The sequence below is a fragment of the Dermacentor silvarum genome, chromosome 10, assembly GCF_013339745.2.
Source record: "Dermacentor silvarum isolate Dsil-2018 chromosome 10, BIME_Dsil_1.4, whole genome shotgun sequence".
Classification (NCBI taxonomy): domain Eukaryota; kingdom Metazoa; phylum Arthropoda; class Arachnida; order Ixodida; family Ixodidae; genus Dermacentor; species Dermacentor silvarum.
The window spans coordinates 65,703,427-65,723,049 of NC_051163.1; the positions used below are offsets into that span (position 1 = coordinate 65,703,427).

Below are 19,623 nucleotides of genomic sequence, written 5' to 3' on the forward strand. Positions count from 1 at the left end.
CTACGTTTTTCGGGTTACAAATTGCATCTGTTGCACGCTGTCAAACCGGCGGATAGACCCAAACGATTCGCGTTTGCAATAGATATGCTTCATGATATCAACGATGATGAGCGATTTCTGCAAAAGGTTGTGTTTAGCGATGAGGCGACATTCCGATGTCTGTGGACATGTTGATCACCATAACGTCTGAATATGGGCTGCTGAAGATCCTTGTGCCTACGTTGAGTATGAATGCAACACCTCTAAAGTGAACATAGGTGTGGCCTCATGCATGATGAAGTGGTCAGTTTCAGTTTATTATTCTTTAAATACAGTGAATGGGTTACAGATAATATACAGACGAGGGTCCCAAAGTCGAAAGACTGCAACGGGACTCTCGGTTAATAACATTGAAAAAACTTGTAAAGTTAAGCAAGTTACGCAAAAAAAAAAAAAAAAAAAAAACAATTGCGTAAATACAACATAGGAAAATTTAAGCAATTGTTAGTATATACAATCTTATAGTGCATAAAAATGCTGTCAATACATAAAAATGGCAAAGATAGCGTGGTTATTGTTGTAATCTTAGTAATACAAGTAAAAAAAAAAATCTTAAGGGCATGATTGAATGCATGAACAGTTTTAAGGATGTGGTGGCGCAAGCTGGCAAAACGGAAAAAAAATGCATGCAAAAAAAAGAAATTGTGATGGTACTTGTACCACCTTCTTGTGTCGACGAAAGATGCCACGTACCATAGGGGTGTACTTAATTGGAATTTCAAGTTTGAAACTTTCCAAGTTTATTCACTAGAACTCCTTAAGCAGGCAAGATCTGCAATAGCAAAATTGCTGAAAAAGTACCTGTGACCTAAATAGAATGCATTGCTTGTCAGTCTCTGCTTTTCCAAGATGGTGCTTCTTGTGTGCTTTGTCTAAAGTTAAATAATTGTTAATAAAGTGCGTATGTATGCTATGAAAGGTTAGTGCACAGGGCAAAGTATTTAAAAATGTGTGCTTTCTCTCGATCTGCAGGATTTTTACTAATTTCAACGTTCACAGGTTGGCAGGCATGCAATCATTCACTGCAATCTGTGCTTGTAGATGGCATTGGTAGAGAAGAGGAAAGGGAGAGGGTCCTTGGAACCAAGTTTATGGCTCGTGAGGCAGGCATTTATTTAGGGAGGCATTCATGATGTGCAATAAAGGTTGCGGTAGCGCCAGTTGATTGATTTGTAGTACAGTACCTGTACTACATGTGGTATGGAACACTGACAAGCTGTACTCTGTGTGCTGTAAACAAACATGGCAGAGTGGTATAATGTGAAGTTGCTGCCCCAATTTGAATGTACAAATGTTTGTGAGGCATGTCTCTTTGAATAGGTGCGGTGCGTAAATTACCTGTTCATTCCTGTTGTAATGATTACCTAATGTAAACGAGACTCTAGCCAAGGAACATTGCATACTGTTCATTGTCACTGAGCTGATCAGTTCTGCATCTAGTTCAATTAACTTTGATTTTTCTTTGTGTACACCTTCCTTTGTTTCACTATCAAGAGCTATGGTCAAAATGCACGAAATGCAGAGCCTTATTCTTAGAACCTTCGAGTAGCTTGATGCTGAGCACTTTTATAGCTTGCCACAAGAATTGTCCAGAGCATGTGCATTATGCTCAATATTCCCATGCTTTATATTTTATGTATTTTTTTTCTTGTTTCCATGTTTACTGTGTGTCACGCTTTAATTCTTAATCCTCAGTTATCTCCGTTGCCTTCTTTTAAGTGTGTGAGCCATGTCTTCGAAATAAACATTTTGCACAGGCATCGCCACATGCATGCGCATCTTATCACGTCGCACAAGAATTCAAATGGGCAAGCTTGTAAATTGACCAGTGTGAATTTGGTAGTCATGATGAGGCACCGGCATGACAATGGGGTCACAGTCACCAGGCTGACGAGTGTTCAGCAATGTGGCTGGTTAAAATAGTTCCATAGTCGGAGTACACCCTGAACCATTCACTTCATTCACATTATCAGTTCAAGAAGCTGCATGTAGCTGTTTTTTCATCATCATCAGCCTCTATTTTATGTCAACTGCAGGATGAAGGCCTCTCCCTGCGATCTCCAATTACCCCTGTCTTGCGCTAGCGTATTCCAACTTGCGCCTGCAAATTTCCTAACTTCATCATCCCATCTGGTTTTCTGCCAGCCTCGACTGCGCTTCTCTTGGTATCCATTCTGTACCCCTAATGGTCCACCGGTTATCCATCCTACGCATTACATGGCCTGCCCAGCTCCATTTCTTCTGCTTAATGTTCAACTAGAATATTGTTTATCCCCGTTTGTTCTCTGATCCACACCGCTCTCATCTTGTCTCTTAACGTCAGGCCTAACATTTTTCGTTTCATCGCTCTGTGTGCGGTCCTTAACTTGTTCTCGAGCTTCTTTGTTAACCTCCAAGTTTCTGCCCCATATGTTAGCACCGGTAGAATGCAATGATTGCATGCAATCAGTGAATGCAATGCAGTGGCAAGCTCCCAGTCAGAATGCAGTGGCAATCAGAATGCAATGCAGTGGTAAGCTCCCAGTCAAGATTTGGTAATGCCTGCCGTATGCACTCCAACCCACTTTTATTCTTCTGTAAATTTCTTTCTCGTGATCAGGGTCCCCTGGACCTAGATAAACATACTCCTTCACAGACTCTAGAAGCTGACTGGCGATCCTGAATTCTTGTTCCCTTGCCAGGCTATTGAACATTATCTTTGTCTTCTGCATATTCATCTTCAGCCCAATTCTTACTTTCTCGATTTACTGCTCTTTTTTACTGCCCCCTAAATGCATGGCATAGCGGAGGTACCCTCGTGCAACAACCACTGCTGTGAAGGTGCCAAGCCAGGTGTATTTATATATAGGGGAGTTCTTGAAACACGATTTGGTTAAACATGCTGCTGATAAGACTAGTGACACAAATGTCATTAGTCTTATCATGTCACTCCTGCTCTTTGACAGGCAGGCATGGAAAGCTTGCCAAATTTTATCTAGTAATTGTGCTGCACTAGATAGCATTAAGGTGTGAAAGTGCAGCCAGTTGATGCAAACACAAGTGATCGCACTCTCTCAAGCTATCACCTTTACATTTCGTCTGCATTCATGTGAAGACACTCGGATGTCATTTTGATCGTACGTGATGAACTCAAACTCGGAACATAATTTCTCGACCCCCCCCCCCCCCCCCCTTTCTTTTTTAGAGCTGCAAATCTTGTCCTAGGCAAAGGAGTAGCGCTCCCCCGTAAGATTTAATAAGGCATCTTGTGTTTGAGCTGTAATTCAAGAAGCAAATTATGTCTTGCAGATTCCAAAAGTTATGAGTGTGCTTGACAAAAACTGGCAGGCATAACCATTGCTGGCCCTTCTCGTGCTCTTTTTCAGACCAGGATATGTCGCTGGAGCTGGAAGCAGTGGTTGACATGCCGCCTTCTTTCAACACCGTGGTTACAAGGACACAGCTTGCTCAGGTGACACGGCGCTGCCACTTGCAGCATTCACGCTTACTCATATTGCTGCCTGATGTTCTTTCGCCTTACTTTGTTATTGTTGCATCATTTCTGTGTTTTGAAGCGCGAGTTCCTGATCACCTGCACGCATTGGTGTGACCGATGCATGCAGGTGATCTTAGGTGACCTCGAACTTGTGCTGTTATCATTGTATCTGAGGTTGCCTTCCAACTCGAGGCTTCCAGCTTGTGCATATTCCTTCACAAACATTCACTGCGCTATGCACGGGTTACTGGCAAGTTTGTCTCGTGTACACTACACCACCCTTATAAACGGGAACGTACGAGTGCGTGGCCTGCGTTCCACATTGGCTTCTTATGATGCTGCTACCAAGAGATTCAAGGGGCCCTCAAACACTTCTCTAGTCACCGTTATTCGGCTGCGAATCGCGTATATTGATAGTTGGAGAGACAAATCCAAGAAGAATGGCAGTGATAGGGGTACGCAGTAGAAACATAAAAACGTGGCCTACTAACTTTTTTATTTACTTCTTTATAATTGGGAATTGTTGTTTTCGTTATATTGAGTTTTGACTGTACTAATGATATAACACCTAGGAACATGCACATAGGCAACTTAGGGAGAATTATCATCAAATTTCTATCCACATTGAATTCCTCGTTACTACTGACCACACAGTTTCGGAGTATTGCTTCATTTCGGAGTACTGCGGGAAATTTTTCTTTATTGTAAAAGCATGTTTGGAAAAGGATGGCTAGGTTTATGTTTGTGCCACGACATACTTTTTTTTTTGTTTTCCCCTGCAGGAATTCTGTGATCGTGCTCGGGTGGAAGTGAGAACCTCCGAACTTCTTGTCCATGAACAGCACCTGCAGCAGCAGGGCTGGGCTGCTGTGGTTGCCAACCTTGATGACATGACGACGTGAGTCAGTCTTGGAGTTTGCCATACAGTTAAACCTCGATATAACAAAGCCGATATAACCTTTTATGCAAATAATTAGTCGCCGATAGATTTATTTACATGGAAGGGGCCACAAAATCAAGCAACTGGAAAAAGCAAGTTTCAATTGGAAAAGAAGTCATTTTGTTAAATTTGAGAGTCGGTCACAATAGATGCGGCTTCATGCTGTCCCGACGATATCTTCACATCGGTGGTACGAAGCGAGGCCTGCGATGCTTTCACGTCCACTCCGCCTCCACGGCTGATACTGTTGCCCGCAGTGGGACGACGCTATCGTGAGAAGCTCGGGCAAAGGGGAGTGAATGCTTTGTCTGCCTCTCTAACACTTCTCCGAAACTCGGAACATACGGAACCTCCAGCACGGTACGGGCGTGAAGACAGCATACATAAAGCCACAGCCATCTCGGTTCACCAACCTTTGCACCCGTAGAAGATTACCTTCAAAATGGGGTGCGCAGCCTGCGTATGCGCTGTGCCATGCTGACAGCCACACGCAGCCACCCCCGAGCTAAAGGAACAGACGCACACTCCCTGCCAAAATGCCCCACTCAAAGAATCTGCCGACTAAGGCTGAATTCGAGGTGTGCACATTGGCATCTTGCGCTGCAACGATTTGCACAGCACTTCGCATTACGTAGATATCAACTACAATAGTCTGTAAATATTCTTTAACTTTGGATCGTATGTTTTCCCGGTTAGTATGTTTGCGTCTCCAGTGTTTTTCCAAAACGTATGAACGAGATGTCATTATTTGGCGAACTTGTGCTCGGAAAGATGAACAGTGCTCAAATCGCGACCATATGGCAGTGAGAACAGTCACCGGCCATCAACTCTAATACCATGGGTCAAGTCTGGCCGCTGTCAATTGATGTTTCCGCACTTTACATTCGAGTGTATCTGCTGGTGCTCGCAAACATACAACACTATTTCTATCTTCTACATAATCTGATTAGAAAATTCTATTTTGCTGTCAAGTTGGCGACATTAAAGAAATGACGGATACAGTAATTTGCACCTGTACAGCACCTTGCTCCAAAGGGAGACTATGATACAGTGGAATCTGATACGATCTTCACGGGAACTTTAAAATAAAACTTATTATCAGACATACATTACTCCTATAAGACATTGGCCAGGAAAATAACCAAAACGTATTATCCTGAAAAACTTATCATGCAGAATCATACCAACGTGATTCCACTGTAACGGGGATAACCTGGTCAAAAATGGGTCACCGGCAAGGAGCAAAATAGTGTAAGCATTACAATGTCTTACGTGTCATGCGTGGACCAAAGCACGACACACAGAATGAACACTATATGCAAAGATTCTACCATAATGCGTCTCGTTTGGTAGACGTTGCCCAAGATATTTTGCATTTGTACTGCTTTAAGTTGAAGTAATGTCTAGTAAGTTTTTTTTTTTTTTTTTTTTTTTTTTTACCTGTTTCTGCTTCTCGCTACTTTGTTCTTCAGGAGTCTGAGGAACAACGCAGGAGGCATTGAACAGGAGCTGACAGAGTTCCTTCAAAGTCACCAGCAGCACACGGAGCTGCTTGAGAGGTAATTTTCATTTTTTATCATTTTTTCGTTTGGCGGACCCTCCATTGAAACAAGTTATACTTGCAGAGTCATTGCTGATCCTTGGAAACTCTGAAAAGCTCCTTGGCATTGATATGTTGCCTTTAAATACCTTGAAAACCCTAAAATTTTATTAGTTAACGATACTCTTTCTAATGTGCAGGGTACCATAGCAAATTGACCCCCCCCCCCCTTTTTTTTTTAAGAGTGGTAGACATCCGTCAAACAAAGGAAATGAATCTTGAGTGCAAAAGTATGATCTAATATTAGTGTTGCTGTTCGGTTTCTCTGCTGTGCAGTTTGGACGAAGATATCGTACTCCTGGGAAAGATTCCTGTTCTTCCGGCATTGCTGTCTTCCGAGCACCAGGATGAACAGAAGGGCATGATGTTGCTAGACTGGATCAACTCCACGGTGAGGCAGTTTGGTCTTAGAGTAAGCAGCCACCATTGGCAGACGAGAATTCAATCCTGATTTCTCACTGTGTGTGACCTACTGATTTCGTGACATTGGCATAGCTCGGAAGGAGTAAAGGACAAAGGAAAAAAAAAAAGACGGGAGGCAAGGGGGGGCACTCATCACTCCAGCTTGCGAGTCATGGCAGCATTGCGTGTGGGCGTCATTTTTCGAATTGCAATACAGCCCTTGCCGACCTGGACGTGCAGAACATTTGCAATGTGAAAATGCACCGACAGAGGTTGAAACACTGGCAGCCGTTTTGTTTTCAATACATGACTGCTGCAAGTTATGCGCATCTCGACAAGTTGTTCAAGCTGCCATTGCTGGCATTGGCATCTCTTGCCGCTCGAAAATATAGTTGGTGCCCATTGCCGGTATCGCAAAACTGTTGTGCTCTTTCATTTTGTCGTTACAGGACAGCAAAAGCAGTTTGAAAGATATGGCCAACCAGTGCAAGGCATGCCTGAAGCAGGTGGGTGTGGTATTGGAATACAATATGTTAGCAAGTATGTTAATTTGTGGAATGTGTTTGGTGCAGCCTTTTCTGAGACATCAAAGGGATATTTCTCTTCGGTTGGTTGTATTTGCTTTTGCTAATACTAGCCCTTTGATAGCTGTGTGTTTTTTTCCATAGTGCAAGAACTTCAGTTTAAGTAACACATTAGCAGGCTTTAAGTTCAAATTCTATTTATTGGCGAGATGATTGTGATTTGACAGATTTTAAAATCTGAAATCTGAGCAAAAATTAACTCGTAGCTAATTATACATTTTAATGAACATAATTACTCCAGTATAAACTTGTAAACACAGGCATAACTAAATTAACATGCTGAAGTCTTCTGAAGCAGTTCATATGAAGCACTTTAATTTGTACATTAAAAAAAAATTATTTTTTTGCTGAGCCACTGTCAGACACGAGCAACGACAGATGTGTTCGCACAGCTGTGCAGTCCTGGGGCCCCTTTGAACATGGGTACCGTGTTGCAGTTCACAATAAATGCGACTGTACATACCAGCTAGTTGACTTAGTCTCGGAATAGCAGAAATGCTTAGCGCTTTCTTCACATATTATTTATTGAGAACGATAGCTTCTTGGTACAGACAAGTGCACTTTGAGGCCGGACTGTTATAGACCTATCTCGTGGTGTACATGCCATGGCTTGAGGTGCACCAAGCACTGCCTCGCACATTTCAGCACTGCCTCGGGCTGACCCAAAAGCCTGTGGCCACACCTTCCAAACTCTCCTTCATATTAGGCTCAAGCCTGGCCTAACCAGCTGGCTTTCGCACTGAATGACGTGGCTACATACAAAGCCCGACTTCCACCTGACAATGATGTGCTGTTAAGTTGTGTGCCACAGCAAATGTTTACTTAGAGTGACCGTACACAGGCTATGGCAATTTGTACCATGGGTACCGTCACACTGGCTGTCACTGCAGCTGCTTCGCTGTTTGGGTTGAAACTGGAACAAAATTTTTGTTTTCGTGCAGCTTGTTGCGGAAGGCCTTGAGAAGTGCCGTGCGGAGGTGCAGAGGGTGATGGAGATGGTGGCCGACCAGCGCATGCTGGAGATTCGCGGGGTCGAGGAGTGGCTGATCAACCTCGACGAACTCATGGCCAGGGCACGCAAGCTCGAGCAGGACCAACAGGAGCACCTGCAGGTTGGTGAAGTTTCGCTCGCCTCCCTGCAGAGAGCGTGCAGAGAAGCCTGTTCTAATGTATCAGCTGTGTTACCGTGGTATGTCAGGGGCGTTGAACTGCCTAATTAAATGTACACCCAAAGGTCCTCTGTAGGAGTCACGTAGTCAGTTGACTTTTCCGGTACCAGCAAATCTCGCGGGTCGTCGCTTGTTACGTCCACAGCTGTTGCCGCCAATTCGGCGGTTATCGTGAAAAGTACAGTCGACGACCGATATTTCGGACGCCCAATTTTTCGGACATGCTTGATTATTCGGACTTTCATCCGGCACCAGGACATACCTCATAAATTCAATACATTTCTTAGCTCAAAATTTCGGACACTTAAGGACGGGCTGTTCGATATTTCGGACTTTCCAAGCGTCAGCCGAGCCGACTACCACGCATTCTTGCGTGTGTCGTCGCCATCTTGTTTGTTTACATTTTCCTCCTCCGCTAGGGTGGCGACCTCCGCTAAACTGATGCTGGATCGAGGCTATTTCCTGAACAGCGTCGCCGGTGTTGCTGCCGTAAAAGTTTTCTTTGTTTAAAGCTGTGATCGTCGGATAGGTCGGACCGCATCGACTGACTGTCCGCCTGCGTGTTTGCCAGTGTTTCACGTGTTGCTTATCTGCTGATTCATAATGGAGAAGAGATCGTCGATGTTGTCGTCGGCTTCGAGAGCTCCGATGAAGCGGGGAAAGTACGTCACCATGTCGATGGCGAAGAAAGCTGCTATCGTCAAGCTCGTTGAAAGTGGCCCATCGCGGGCAGAAGTTGCGAAAGAGTTTCAGATTTCCAAACAGACTCTTTCGGACTACATCAAAAATAAGCGAAAGATTTTGGAGGCAGCGGAAAAGTCTACTGGATCTCGTCAGAAAAATGTAAGCCAAGGCACCTACCCAAAGCTCGAGGAGGCCCTTCTCGTATGGCTGAAGTCAACAGTGGCCAGCAAGGTTCCCGTCTCCGGGGGCCTCCTCAAACAGAAAGCCGAGACGATGGCGCTTCAAATGAACATTGAAGGATTTAAGGTCAGTGACGGCTGGCTAAGAAACTTCAAGAAGTGCTTTGATCTCAGTTTTAAAAAACTGTGCGGCGAAAGTGCAGCTGTTGACCTGAGCGTCGTTGCGAACTACCGCTCTGAAAAGCTACAGTCCCTTTTACAGGAGTACTCGCCAGATGATACTTTCAACTGTGACGAGACCGGACTTTTTTTTAAGCTGATGCCAGAAAAGACTCTTGCCTTTGCTGGCGACCCTTGCCATGGTGGCAAACACAGTAAGGAGCGAGTTACTGTACTTATCGGTAGCAATATGTCAGGCACAGAAAAATTGCCGATGCTCGTCATCGGCAAGTCGAAAGCTCCGAGGTGCTTCAAAGGCGTGAAGTCCCTGCCTGTTTTGTACGAGGCCAACAAAAAAGCCTGGGTAACTCAGCAGATTTTTGAAAGCTATGTCAGAAGACTAGATCGCAAATTTGATCTAGAAGGCCGCAAAATTTTGTTGTTTGTCGACAACTGCGCTGCACACGGGCACATTAACAACTTGAAGTCTGTGCGCGTCGAGTTCTTGCCACCGAACACGACAAGTGTCCTACAACCGATGGACCAGGGTGTTATACGCACTCTCAAAGTGAACTATCGGTCACGTTTGCTTTCGCGTGTGGTGGTGTGCCTCGACAGTGGAAAAGTCTACTCGGTCGATTTGCTTGGAGCACTCAGCATGCTCGCCGATGCGTGGAAGTCGATCCCATCAACAACACTGCACAACTGTTTCCGCCACGCGGGATTTGTGTTGAATGGCGAGTCGGCCGCCTTGGACGAGGACAGCGTCGTCGAGCAGGTGTCTGGAAGTGAGCAGCTCATCGACGACCTTCGCACTGCAGGCGTCGAGATTCCCTCAAATGTCTCGTTTTCCGAGTTTGCCCGTGTGGACAGCGAGTTGGAACTGTGCGCTGGCCTCACGGATGAAGAAATTATTCGCCAAGTGCTTGCGGAGTCTGAGAGCGACGACGACGACTTACCTGCAACAGCGCAGCCGACGCAAGCTGAGCTGATGCAAGCGGTCGCAACTCTTTCGTCGGCTTACGGCGACTCGACGACTCTCGCCGAAATTCAGGCGGACCTGCTCGCACAGAAGCGAAGCATGGTTCAGAAGAGGATTAATCACTTTTTCCACCCTTTGGCACAATAGTAAGCAATAAATTGAGCTTTTTTGGGGCACATTTGCTTTTTCGGACAGCCTGATTTTTCGGACATTTTCGCAGTCCCTTGAGGGTCCGAAAAATCGGTCGTCGACTGTATCGCGATAATAGCCCACCCCCGTTCGGGGGCGGGTGATTGGTATGCAAAACACTTCAGACACGATTTTCTCGTAAACTAAGTATTTTCTTGGCACTATGCAAGCACGCAAGGTTTCTGGAATGGTATTTTAACAGTCCACGTTGCCTTAGTATTTGCCTTTAGTGCCCCTTTAAATGGTACATGTAAATTATAGTTAAGGTCTGATTAGGGAGCGGTACCCAGGCAAAGTTGTTTCTCTGAAAGTTTTTGCTGTTCCAAGTGACTTATATTTGCAGTATTAATGGTACTCAAGATGACCACACTATGTGGCATCGTTGCCTTATCTGCTATCTTAACTGCTAACAGCACATTGTCACTAGCTTCTGGGATGCTTCCGACTTCTGTATCGCTTAACTATGAGTGCACCACTTCTAGTCCTTCCCCAAATTTAAGAAATATATAAATGAATAGAAATGAATAGTTAAGTCGGCAAGTATAGTTTCAGAGAGTGGTTATACGGTTGAACCCGTTTATAACGCACTCGATAGTTCCGTGAAACGTGGTCGTTATATCGGTAGTTCATTATATATGGACTGTCCCTTAAAATAAATGCTCAAAAGTTAACCGCACTGAAGCTGGCGTCAGCAGTTACAATTCGGCAGCACTTCGGTTCGAACACCAGATTTTCAGTGCCATTTTCGTTCCTGGTACATTGCCGCACCTAACTGCAAATTTCCCTTAGAAACATCCATCCAAAGAACGAAATCTTGCATCGTGTAGCTCTTTCAAGAGGACGCCCAGTTCTGATCGCCTGTCATTTCGAAACTGCAAGCGCTAGCCACCATTTTTTATTTGAAAGCTTGTGATATATTTTACTACCAGCTGGACATGACTGCGTTCTGCACATGAGAGCGAAGCGTTCTAGTTGACCGGAAGCGTAAACCTCGGAAACTATTGTGGCTTGCCGCCATTCTGCAAAGGTCTCGGACATCATGGTCTTTGCATTGCGTAATGACTGCGCGTCGGCCACACAGGAGCTGCAAAATTACGTTATCTGTGTCGCTTCGGGCGAAAAAAAAATGCATGTTCGAAAGGTAAAACGTCACCGCGAACCGTTATCAGCAATTGGCAAATGCGTAATTGAAGCAGCTGCTGAACAGTGATCTTCTGATAGCGGCGTACTAACCAACAACCCTTTGCAACATAGTGTTGCGGCAGCGTGTGGTGTAGCGTTCTTGCCAACTAGGGCCGTGTCAACATGAATGCTTGAGCAGCCGTTGTTCCCGTGGTGCAAAGACATAGATCGTTGTTCCAAGTACGGGCGTAATGCACATGGTGCCGCACGGTCAATTGCGCAAAAACGAGAGTGACATCGTTGTGGCATCCGATATTTCACTGGGGCACGCGCGAGCGCACGTTTGCGCCATGCTGTTTACGCTGCACGCAGCATGCCTCTGCCTTGGAGGCGTGCCTTGCAAGTGCGCGACCACGTGTGACCTTCTTTGTGGCTTCTAAAATCTGTGCGAGGTGGTTGCTAGTTCGTCTCGAAGGCTGCATCATTGTCGGGGTTCGACTGGAGCGGCATGCGCCCGGTTTGGTCGTACTTACGTGCTTTGGAACTTCGCATGTGCCCTCGTTTTACCATGACTGTGTTTGAAGCATTCGTTGTACCAGTACGGCGATTAAAAAAAATGTTCGTTATATCTGGAAGCAATTTCCATAGGAAGGTAGGGAAATTGTAAGTGCACTGAAATGTGGTCATTATAACAGATATAGTTATATCTGGGATTGTTTCAAGTTGTTTCGACTGTAATAGTTGTATGTTGTTGCTGATAATATCACCCGGTGAAAAAAATGACTGGTTAGCAAGATTTAGTTACTTTGTTTAGCGCAAAACAACGGACACAAGAAAGACGGCAGGACAAAGCGCTAACTCGTCTCAAAGGCCGCATTATTGTCGGGGTCGGGCGTCTTTCTTGTGCCCGTTGTTTTGCGGTGAACAAAGTAATTATGGATTTGTACCAACTACCCCGTCATCACGCAAGTGGCTAATCGTCAGTTTTGTTCTCATCAGATTTTGTTTAGCCTGTGTGCTTAACTTTGCAATGCTTTTTGTCTTCCTTCCCCACTGCGCAGTCCTTTGTGCAAAACCAGTCAAGCTTCTCCCGCCTCAAGGATCCCAGCGTCCTACCTGACCTGAGTGAGAGCCACGTGAAGCAGCTCAAAATTATGTTGCAGAACCACGAGGGTCTGCGTGACATTCGACGCCGTTGCGTCTCGGCAAAAGACCACCTCTCGCAAAACCTCAAGGAACGCCTGCGGTAAGGAATTGAGCCTTCCTTTATTATTTAATTATTATTATTATTATTACTTTTACCAAACATTAAACATTATTTAATAAAGATTTCCTGTGTTGTGCTTTTGTGCAAGTCAAGATTGTGGGTACAGTTCGAATTTGCTCGTCGTGCGTCATTGTGAAGTGCAGATCACGCCTGCGACCTTGAACCCGCGATACTATCGGTCTAGGTTGTGTTGTGCAATTTCACTTTGCAGCTTTGTGTCCAGATGAGCTTATGCCATTCCATCCAGTAAGTGGACATAAAATGACAAATCTCGTAAGCGTTTCAGTACTTGCTGGCTGATCACTCGCAGAGGCAAGCTTCCTTTTATTGTACAGTGCATGCGGGCGATCTTATGCCCAGTCTCCAAATTAGTTTACGGGCACATCCTGCTGGCTAGGCCTAACCAGCTTCATGAAGCGTCTGCAACCGAAATTGCAGTTCGGTGCCATGCTGACGAAATGCAGCGCATGTATGGAACTTAAAAAGCAGAGGGACTGCCTCAACAAGAAAGGGGGTGAAAAAGATTACACAGGCGACTCCTTAAAATTGCAGGGAATTTTATTGGCTACCGCTGTGTCTATGACATCGGACATGTGGATCAGTCCGAAAAATTGCATGACGCACAATGTGGTGTCCAAAGCTTCAATCGCCATTATACATTGGTTCTATGGAGTAGGTGGCAGCGGTACTTTGAGGAAGTTCAAATTATAAGACATCTCTGAAAAATCGGTGGACAATTGTTTAGGTATACCTCTGTATACACATCTGTTGTTTATTTTTGTTGTCTTTGTTTACACACTTGTTAGAAGTTTTGAATTGGGTCGCATCAACCTACCCAAAGCCACATGCTATACGAGGTGATAGCTTTCAAGTTTACTGCAATTTTTAAAAATCGCCCGAGGCAGATAGAATAATTCTTGTGCTTGAGCTCCATTATTCGAAGAGGTGGACATTCCTAGCACAAGAAAGCGAACACATATTCAACTAATTAACAATAAATCGCTAATTAACTTAACTACTGTACAGCACATATTGCAATTTACGAATTGTAGCTGTTGAGCTTGCAGGAAGTATCCACTTGAAATCAATTTCCAGGATGACACCAGTTACACGATATTACGGTCAACGTCCGAAGAATCGGGTAGTCCAAAAAAAAAAAACGAATGCCTTTTACTGCCCCCCACAGGCACGTCCGAAATAGCTATGAAGGCCAGCCAGCACACTTATTGGGCGCATCGTAGTTTGTACTGTGCTACGAGGTGGCGGGTGCACGCGTGTATAATTAAGGAATACACACCGTGTACCGTGACTATTGCCCCTTCCCACTGTTTGTATGCTTCACCGCAATACTTCGCGCATGTTTCACCGCGTAACACTCCAGCACTGAGGCGAATCTGACTTTCGGGAACCGTCATTATGCAATGAGGCGTGCTTTGAGTTTCCAAGACATTGACGAGTATTACAAAGGCGGAGTCTGCGCCATTGCTAACAGCGCGGAATTATTTTAATGAAAAACCTGGCACTGAATAGAAAGAAACTTGGTGGCGAACGTCGAAGTAGCTAGGCCTATCGTTGCCGCTGTGGTGGCTACAACTGCCCGCAGATCTGCATGCGCCGGATTGAGGAGGCGAGATAATCAAAATGGCGGCGGTGGTGGCTTCGAATAATGCCGTTTCGCACCTGTGGTCATAGCAAAAAGTCCGGAAAATCGGACGGCGAAGATTTTTGTGTCTGAAATTTCGGACATTTTTATGCATTGACTCTATGGGGTATGTGTGGCGGTGCCGCGAAGGTGTCCGCATTATCGGGCATGTCCGAAAAATTGGGCGTTCTGAAAATCGGTCGTTGACTGTATTTCCCAAAGTGTGGGACAGAATACATGGGCGTTCCAGTTACTTTTGTACTTCACTGCATAAGGTAACGTTTTGTTAAAATAAGTGGAACAATAGTGCATTTTTACAAGTTTGATTGCATAAATCTCCAAACTGGTGTCATTCTGGAAATTCATTCCAAGTTGAATATGCCTTGCAAACTCACCGGCTACAATTAGTAAATTGCAGTATGTGCTGTAATTAAGAATTTGTGAATTGTCCTTAATTAGTTGAATATGTGATTTGATTTCTCAGGCAAGGAATGTCTGCCTCTCTGAACAATCCAGCTCGGTGAATAAAATTGTTATCTGCAACAGGGAATTTTGAAAAATTCTGGAAATTTAAAAGATCAGCCCATGTACAGACATTCCAGCCCACTGGTACTTGTGGATCTCTTGAACTGCACACACGCACACACACCTCTTGAGAATTTTGTTTTGAAGCGAAAGCCAACTTGTCAAAATAAGTTTTAAACTAGAGTCAAAACACCTTTTTTAAAACTACTTGAATTTGCCTTGTGGAAAGGGATTGATTACTAGTATAGATAAAAGAAGTAAAGTTCCCCTTTCTTTGAATTTTGCGTAGAAACTTTAGGGACACATGTCAGTGTGACGTCATGGATTTCAAGGTATCTTCTTATGCTTGGGCTCTCTCTGCAGAGAATTAGGTCTCGCAACTTCCCAGGTTGAGTTTTTGGACCCTTTGGGATGCATAATGCCCTTCATTTGTTGATAAACAATTAACCCGTCCCAAGCAGGCAGTATCGAAATTGGAAGTTGTTGCAGAAGCTGGTGTACGAACTTCAAGGTGGGGTCGGCACTTGTCCTTTGAAGTTTGATAATTTTTCTTTTCTTGCATGTCAACTTACCTTTTTGGTATTAAGCTTTTTGGTACTAAGCTGGCTTTTATTAGAGCTATGGAGTGGGTGCCAAGAGAATGGAAGTGCATTCGAGGACGGCAGAGAACTAGGTGGTGTGGATAAAATCGGGAAATTTGCGGGCGCAAGATGGGGTTAGCTAGCTTGTGCAAGACGGAGGTATTTGGAGATCGCTGCGAGAGGCATTTGTCCTGTAGTGGACATGAATAGGCTGATGATGGTGAACCTGGCCTTGTTTAGTATTCCTATTTTGGGTCTCTCGCATGTCAAATTAATACTTGTACAGGCACGATAAAACGCTTGCTGCGAAATGTGGGTTCTGCGAAAAAGTAATGTCAGCCCAGCTTTATTTTGCACCCATTTGAACAGTACAACACCCTGTTGGTCACATACACTAGTACACAAAACGCCTTTGAAATCCAGGCTGCGTACCTATGCTCAGGAAATCTTTTTCTTGGATCTCGCGTTGCGTGAGTTTTCAATCCTGCCTGTTCACCGAAAGGTCGCAGCATAGACATTAGAAAAAGGAGAGGGGGAGTGGCGCTTGCCCGAAGATTTTGCGATTGAGCTATCGCATGGTATGTTGAAGCTCCTTGCTCTTGCATGCTGGGATTTTTGCACCATCAATGTCTTACTGCCGTATTCAGAAATGCACCTTAACTGGAAGCCCGTGCATATGAATGCACTGAAGGAAATGCAATGAGCATCTTGGGCCCGCTCACGACAGGTGTTATCTAGATTAAGTCTAGCATGAACTTTAAGTTAAGTTGTATTTCTGAATACAAGTGTTGAGCCTCCCTTCATTGAACCATTTCCTCTGATGCAGGTGGATAATTTACGTCGAGAAGATAATCTCCGAGGCACAGCTGCGCTTGATGTTCACCACACTGGCCACCAGGCAGCTGCGCAGGCAGCTCGAGATTTGCCGCCAGATCCACATGGCACCGCACACCTACCTCCGCGCCGTCACCGAGGTCATCCGGCGGCGTCACTTCTCCCACCACTTCTTGCAGGTGGGCAGGTCTCGGCCTTCCCTTGGAGCGCGTGCTCACGTCAGCTGGGTTAATTTTTAGCTTATCCCTGCTTGTCGCGAAACAATATGAAGTAAGAACAGGGCAAGTCTCTTTCCTGTCCTGTTCTTACTTTCTATTGTCTTGCGTCCTGTTACACCACAATTGCTTAGCTAGCCGGTTCCTGGCTTTGATAGCCAGGGGGAATCGATACAAAGCGCAAGCAAGAAAAGAGATATTGCATGCCTTGTCAGAGGAGTGTCGGCGTTGTATGCATGTTTACAAGAGCAGTGGGCCGTCAAAAAATAAGACTTTACACCAAGACTAGCAGTGAACAGTTGTAGCTGTGGGAGGAGCCATGGTTTACGTAGACCACGCAAACGAGCATGCATGGGGCTTCCGTCATTTGGTTTGTGGGAGGTGTGGCAGCTTCGCCATCGGGCGATTGCTGCTTCACTGCACCTTTCCCAAAAGCACATGTAAACGGACCAGATATCCCAATGAGTGTGGGAGTGCGTTCCTTCGAGGACTGTTTCTCACATCGTGCTGAAATTGGAGGCCCGTTGCACAGCGAGGATTTAACTGTGCAACTTTCTTTAGACAGCGTCACCCTGGAGCTCTGTTGTAGGCTACACTGCTTGTGTAGCAGTGTGATTGGATGAATGATGGGGTGAAATGTTTAGGGGCTCTTTAGGTCTGTGCAGGGTCCTTGTAGAGGATATTTGGGTATGATTTGGACAGATTAGGAAAAGAGAAATTGTAACATGATAGAAACTTTCACTTGTAGTATTTGTAAAAGTTTTTCCTTGCTATCGCTTGCATATTCCACCTTCTTAATAAAGTCAACCCCTTCCAATCAGTGTCGCTATCTTGCCTACTGTAATTTGACCTTGTGACATCCACAACACCCTCAACCTTTCCTCGCCAGCATTGAGGTGAACACCAATTGCATCATTTATGAGTGAATTTAGTTTAGAACACCTGCGCAAATTTGTGGTGGAACTTCTGTCACTTACGTTACACAAAGCTTTCTATTTGGGTTGGTTCGCTTTAGGCTTAGGTGTCACGAGGACTCCTGCAAGGAGAGTAACTTTTGCATCTGCCCAACTCGATGCCTGTATCGATTGATCGTAATCCCACCTTCACCCCTTTCTTTTTCTATGTCGCATGCAGTGGGCGGGCACGTTGTCATCGCAGTGCCAGCAGCTGCACCAGCATGAAGTGCAGGCCCGGAGGGACTTCAACAGCCAGTTCTCCAAGCACTTCCTGCACGCCCTCTTTCCCGGCATGGATGACCTGCCTCCACCATTTGCAGTAAGGCCCATTTGTAGAAAATGATATGCTCGGCGCACTTGTTGGTTTGGCAGACAAACCTAGTTCGTTGTATCTATTGGCAGAACAAATTTACTTAAATGAGGTTTTAAATATGTGTATATTCAACGATTTCGAGGGAACTGCATTTGCCGTATTTATACCCCTGTCAAGCGGGCAAGTTAAGTGCACTTACGGGGAGTGCACTTCGGGACCTTGAGTGACACTTTAGGCTACGCGGTGCTAAACGGGAAAACGGAGTGCACTCGCCTGTAAAGAAACATGGCGACAGACACGAGCGCGTTTTTTGAATATGTAGATAAAAAAGAAAAAACTTCTAAAAAGTGATTGTTTTACGTGGTATTATAAATAAAAACAAACTTAATCTATTTTTTCTCAACAAAAACATCATTTATTTTACTATGAGGTGTTGCAAAGTCAATGCCGGCCAAGACGAATACCTAGCCAATCCAGAACAACATGGCGGCGTGCGACGAAGCTGCGTATACGATAATTTTGTTCATTATTGTGCTGTTTCGCTTCTCGCTAAACACAAATTATTTTGTGTTTAGCTGTTCAACAACTAAAACGAACTTCTGTGTCCTTTTTTTATGCATTGCATTCTGTACCATTCAAACCGCTGGCGGCGAGGCTACGCACTCGACCAGGAAAGTGCGTTTCGTGAACGCACTCCGACCGGAGTGCACTCTTCTGCGAGTGACACTCCGCTTGCGCCGTTTAGATTTGGCAAAGTGCACTTAAACCGAGTGACACTCTCCGTAAGTGCACTTAACTTTCCCGCTTGGACAGGGGTATTACTCTTTCTGAACACACGTAATCAACGCACCGCCCGCTTTTACCATCCAAATTTCTTTTTGTGTCTTCGTACAATGATCACAGACCATACTTGCTGTCGTGAAGAAGACACATGGTACGATTTGGCGTCCAATGCCGCTGGAGTGGCAGCTGTATCCAAGGCGCTCTGCTGTATTGGGCACCTGGCGTGCAACCAAAAGTAGGAGACGCGGTGCGATTTGGCGTCCGATATGGTGTTCTACACATCAAAACGGCAGATCCGAGGCATTTTTCTATGCCGTAGTACTGGATCAGATGCCTGCGTAATAATTCTCGGTCACCCCTCCTCATCACGTCATCCAGTTTGATGGGCCATTGGGGAAGCAGTTCCTTTGTCATCCACACACATTTGTTGATTCGGTCTTCAAACGGCAGGGACACATGGTCCTCATGCAGGAAGGGTTTTACTTGCCTGTCGATGACTAATGGCTCGATTTTCTTTGTGCCAGTTGTGTTGCAGCAGAGCGAAATGGACATGCGAAGATGTGACTTTTTCCCTTCTTTGCACTGCTGTCCTTTAAAATGCATTGTCCGACACGGTAGGAGTTGGTAAAAGCAAGTGGTCTAGTCCGCGTTGAGAAAATGTCATCATCGGAGTATGACTCGGCCAACTCCTGAAAATGGTTGAAAACGTAATGCGCGCCTATCTGTCTTCTCCTCGTAGCACATGTGCAGGTGCGGTCAACGCACCGTATCTTGCAGGTGATCTCGCTGCAAGTGCAAAGGCCGGTGCCAAAATGGTTGGCACCTTCACATGCATTTTGTTGTTCCCGCACGTCTGGTGTTGGCAGTCGTGAAGGTGTGAAGCGCTTGCTCGCGTTACTGCGAGTTCGTGGTTATCGACTGAGATCTGTCTGTTAATGTTTGCCTAAGTGCACGTGACACCGATAAAAAGAAAGAACCTTACT

The 19,623-nt window shown here is 45.2% G+C and overlaps 1 protein-coding gene across 11 annotated transcripts in view; it reads left to right on the top strand.

Annotated features, from left to right (window-relative positions):
* LOC119465917 (RB1-inducible coiled-coil protein 1-like) overlaps nucleotides 1–19,623 on the top strand; it is a 96,764-nt gene that overhangs the window by 2,909 nt on the left and 74,232 nt on the right. For all 11 annotated transcript variants that reach the window (XR_007463801.1, XR_007463800.1, XR_007463798.1 and 8 more), the window contains exons 4-12: nucleotides 3,405–3,490; nucleotides 4,297–4,412; nucleotides 5,927–6,013; nucleotides 6,331–6,445; nucleotides 6,906–6,962; nucleotides 7,982–8,152; nucleotides 12,586–12,770; nucleotides 16,366–16,552; nucleotides 17,723–17,863. Coding sequence is in view for 4 of the 11 variants with exons in the window: in XM_049656985.1 (XP_049512942.1) it covers nucleotides 3,405–3,490; nucleotides 4,297–4,412; nucleotides 5,927–6,013; nucleotides 6,331–6,445; nucleotides 6,906–6,962; nucleotides 7,982–8,152; nucleotides 12,586–12,770; nucleotides 16,366–16,552; nucleotides 17,723–17,863 (1,145 nt within the window). In the remaining 7 variants the exon portion in view is untranslated. The remainder of the gene's footprint in view (nucleotides 1–3,404; nucleotides 3,491–4,296; nucleotides 4,413–5,926; nucleotides 6,014–6,330; nucleotides 6,446–6,905; nucleotides 6,963–7,981; nucleotides 8,153–12,585; nucleotides 12,771–16,365; nucleotides 16,553–17,722; nucleotides 17,864–19,623) is intronic.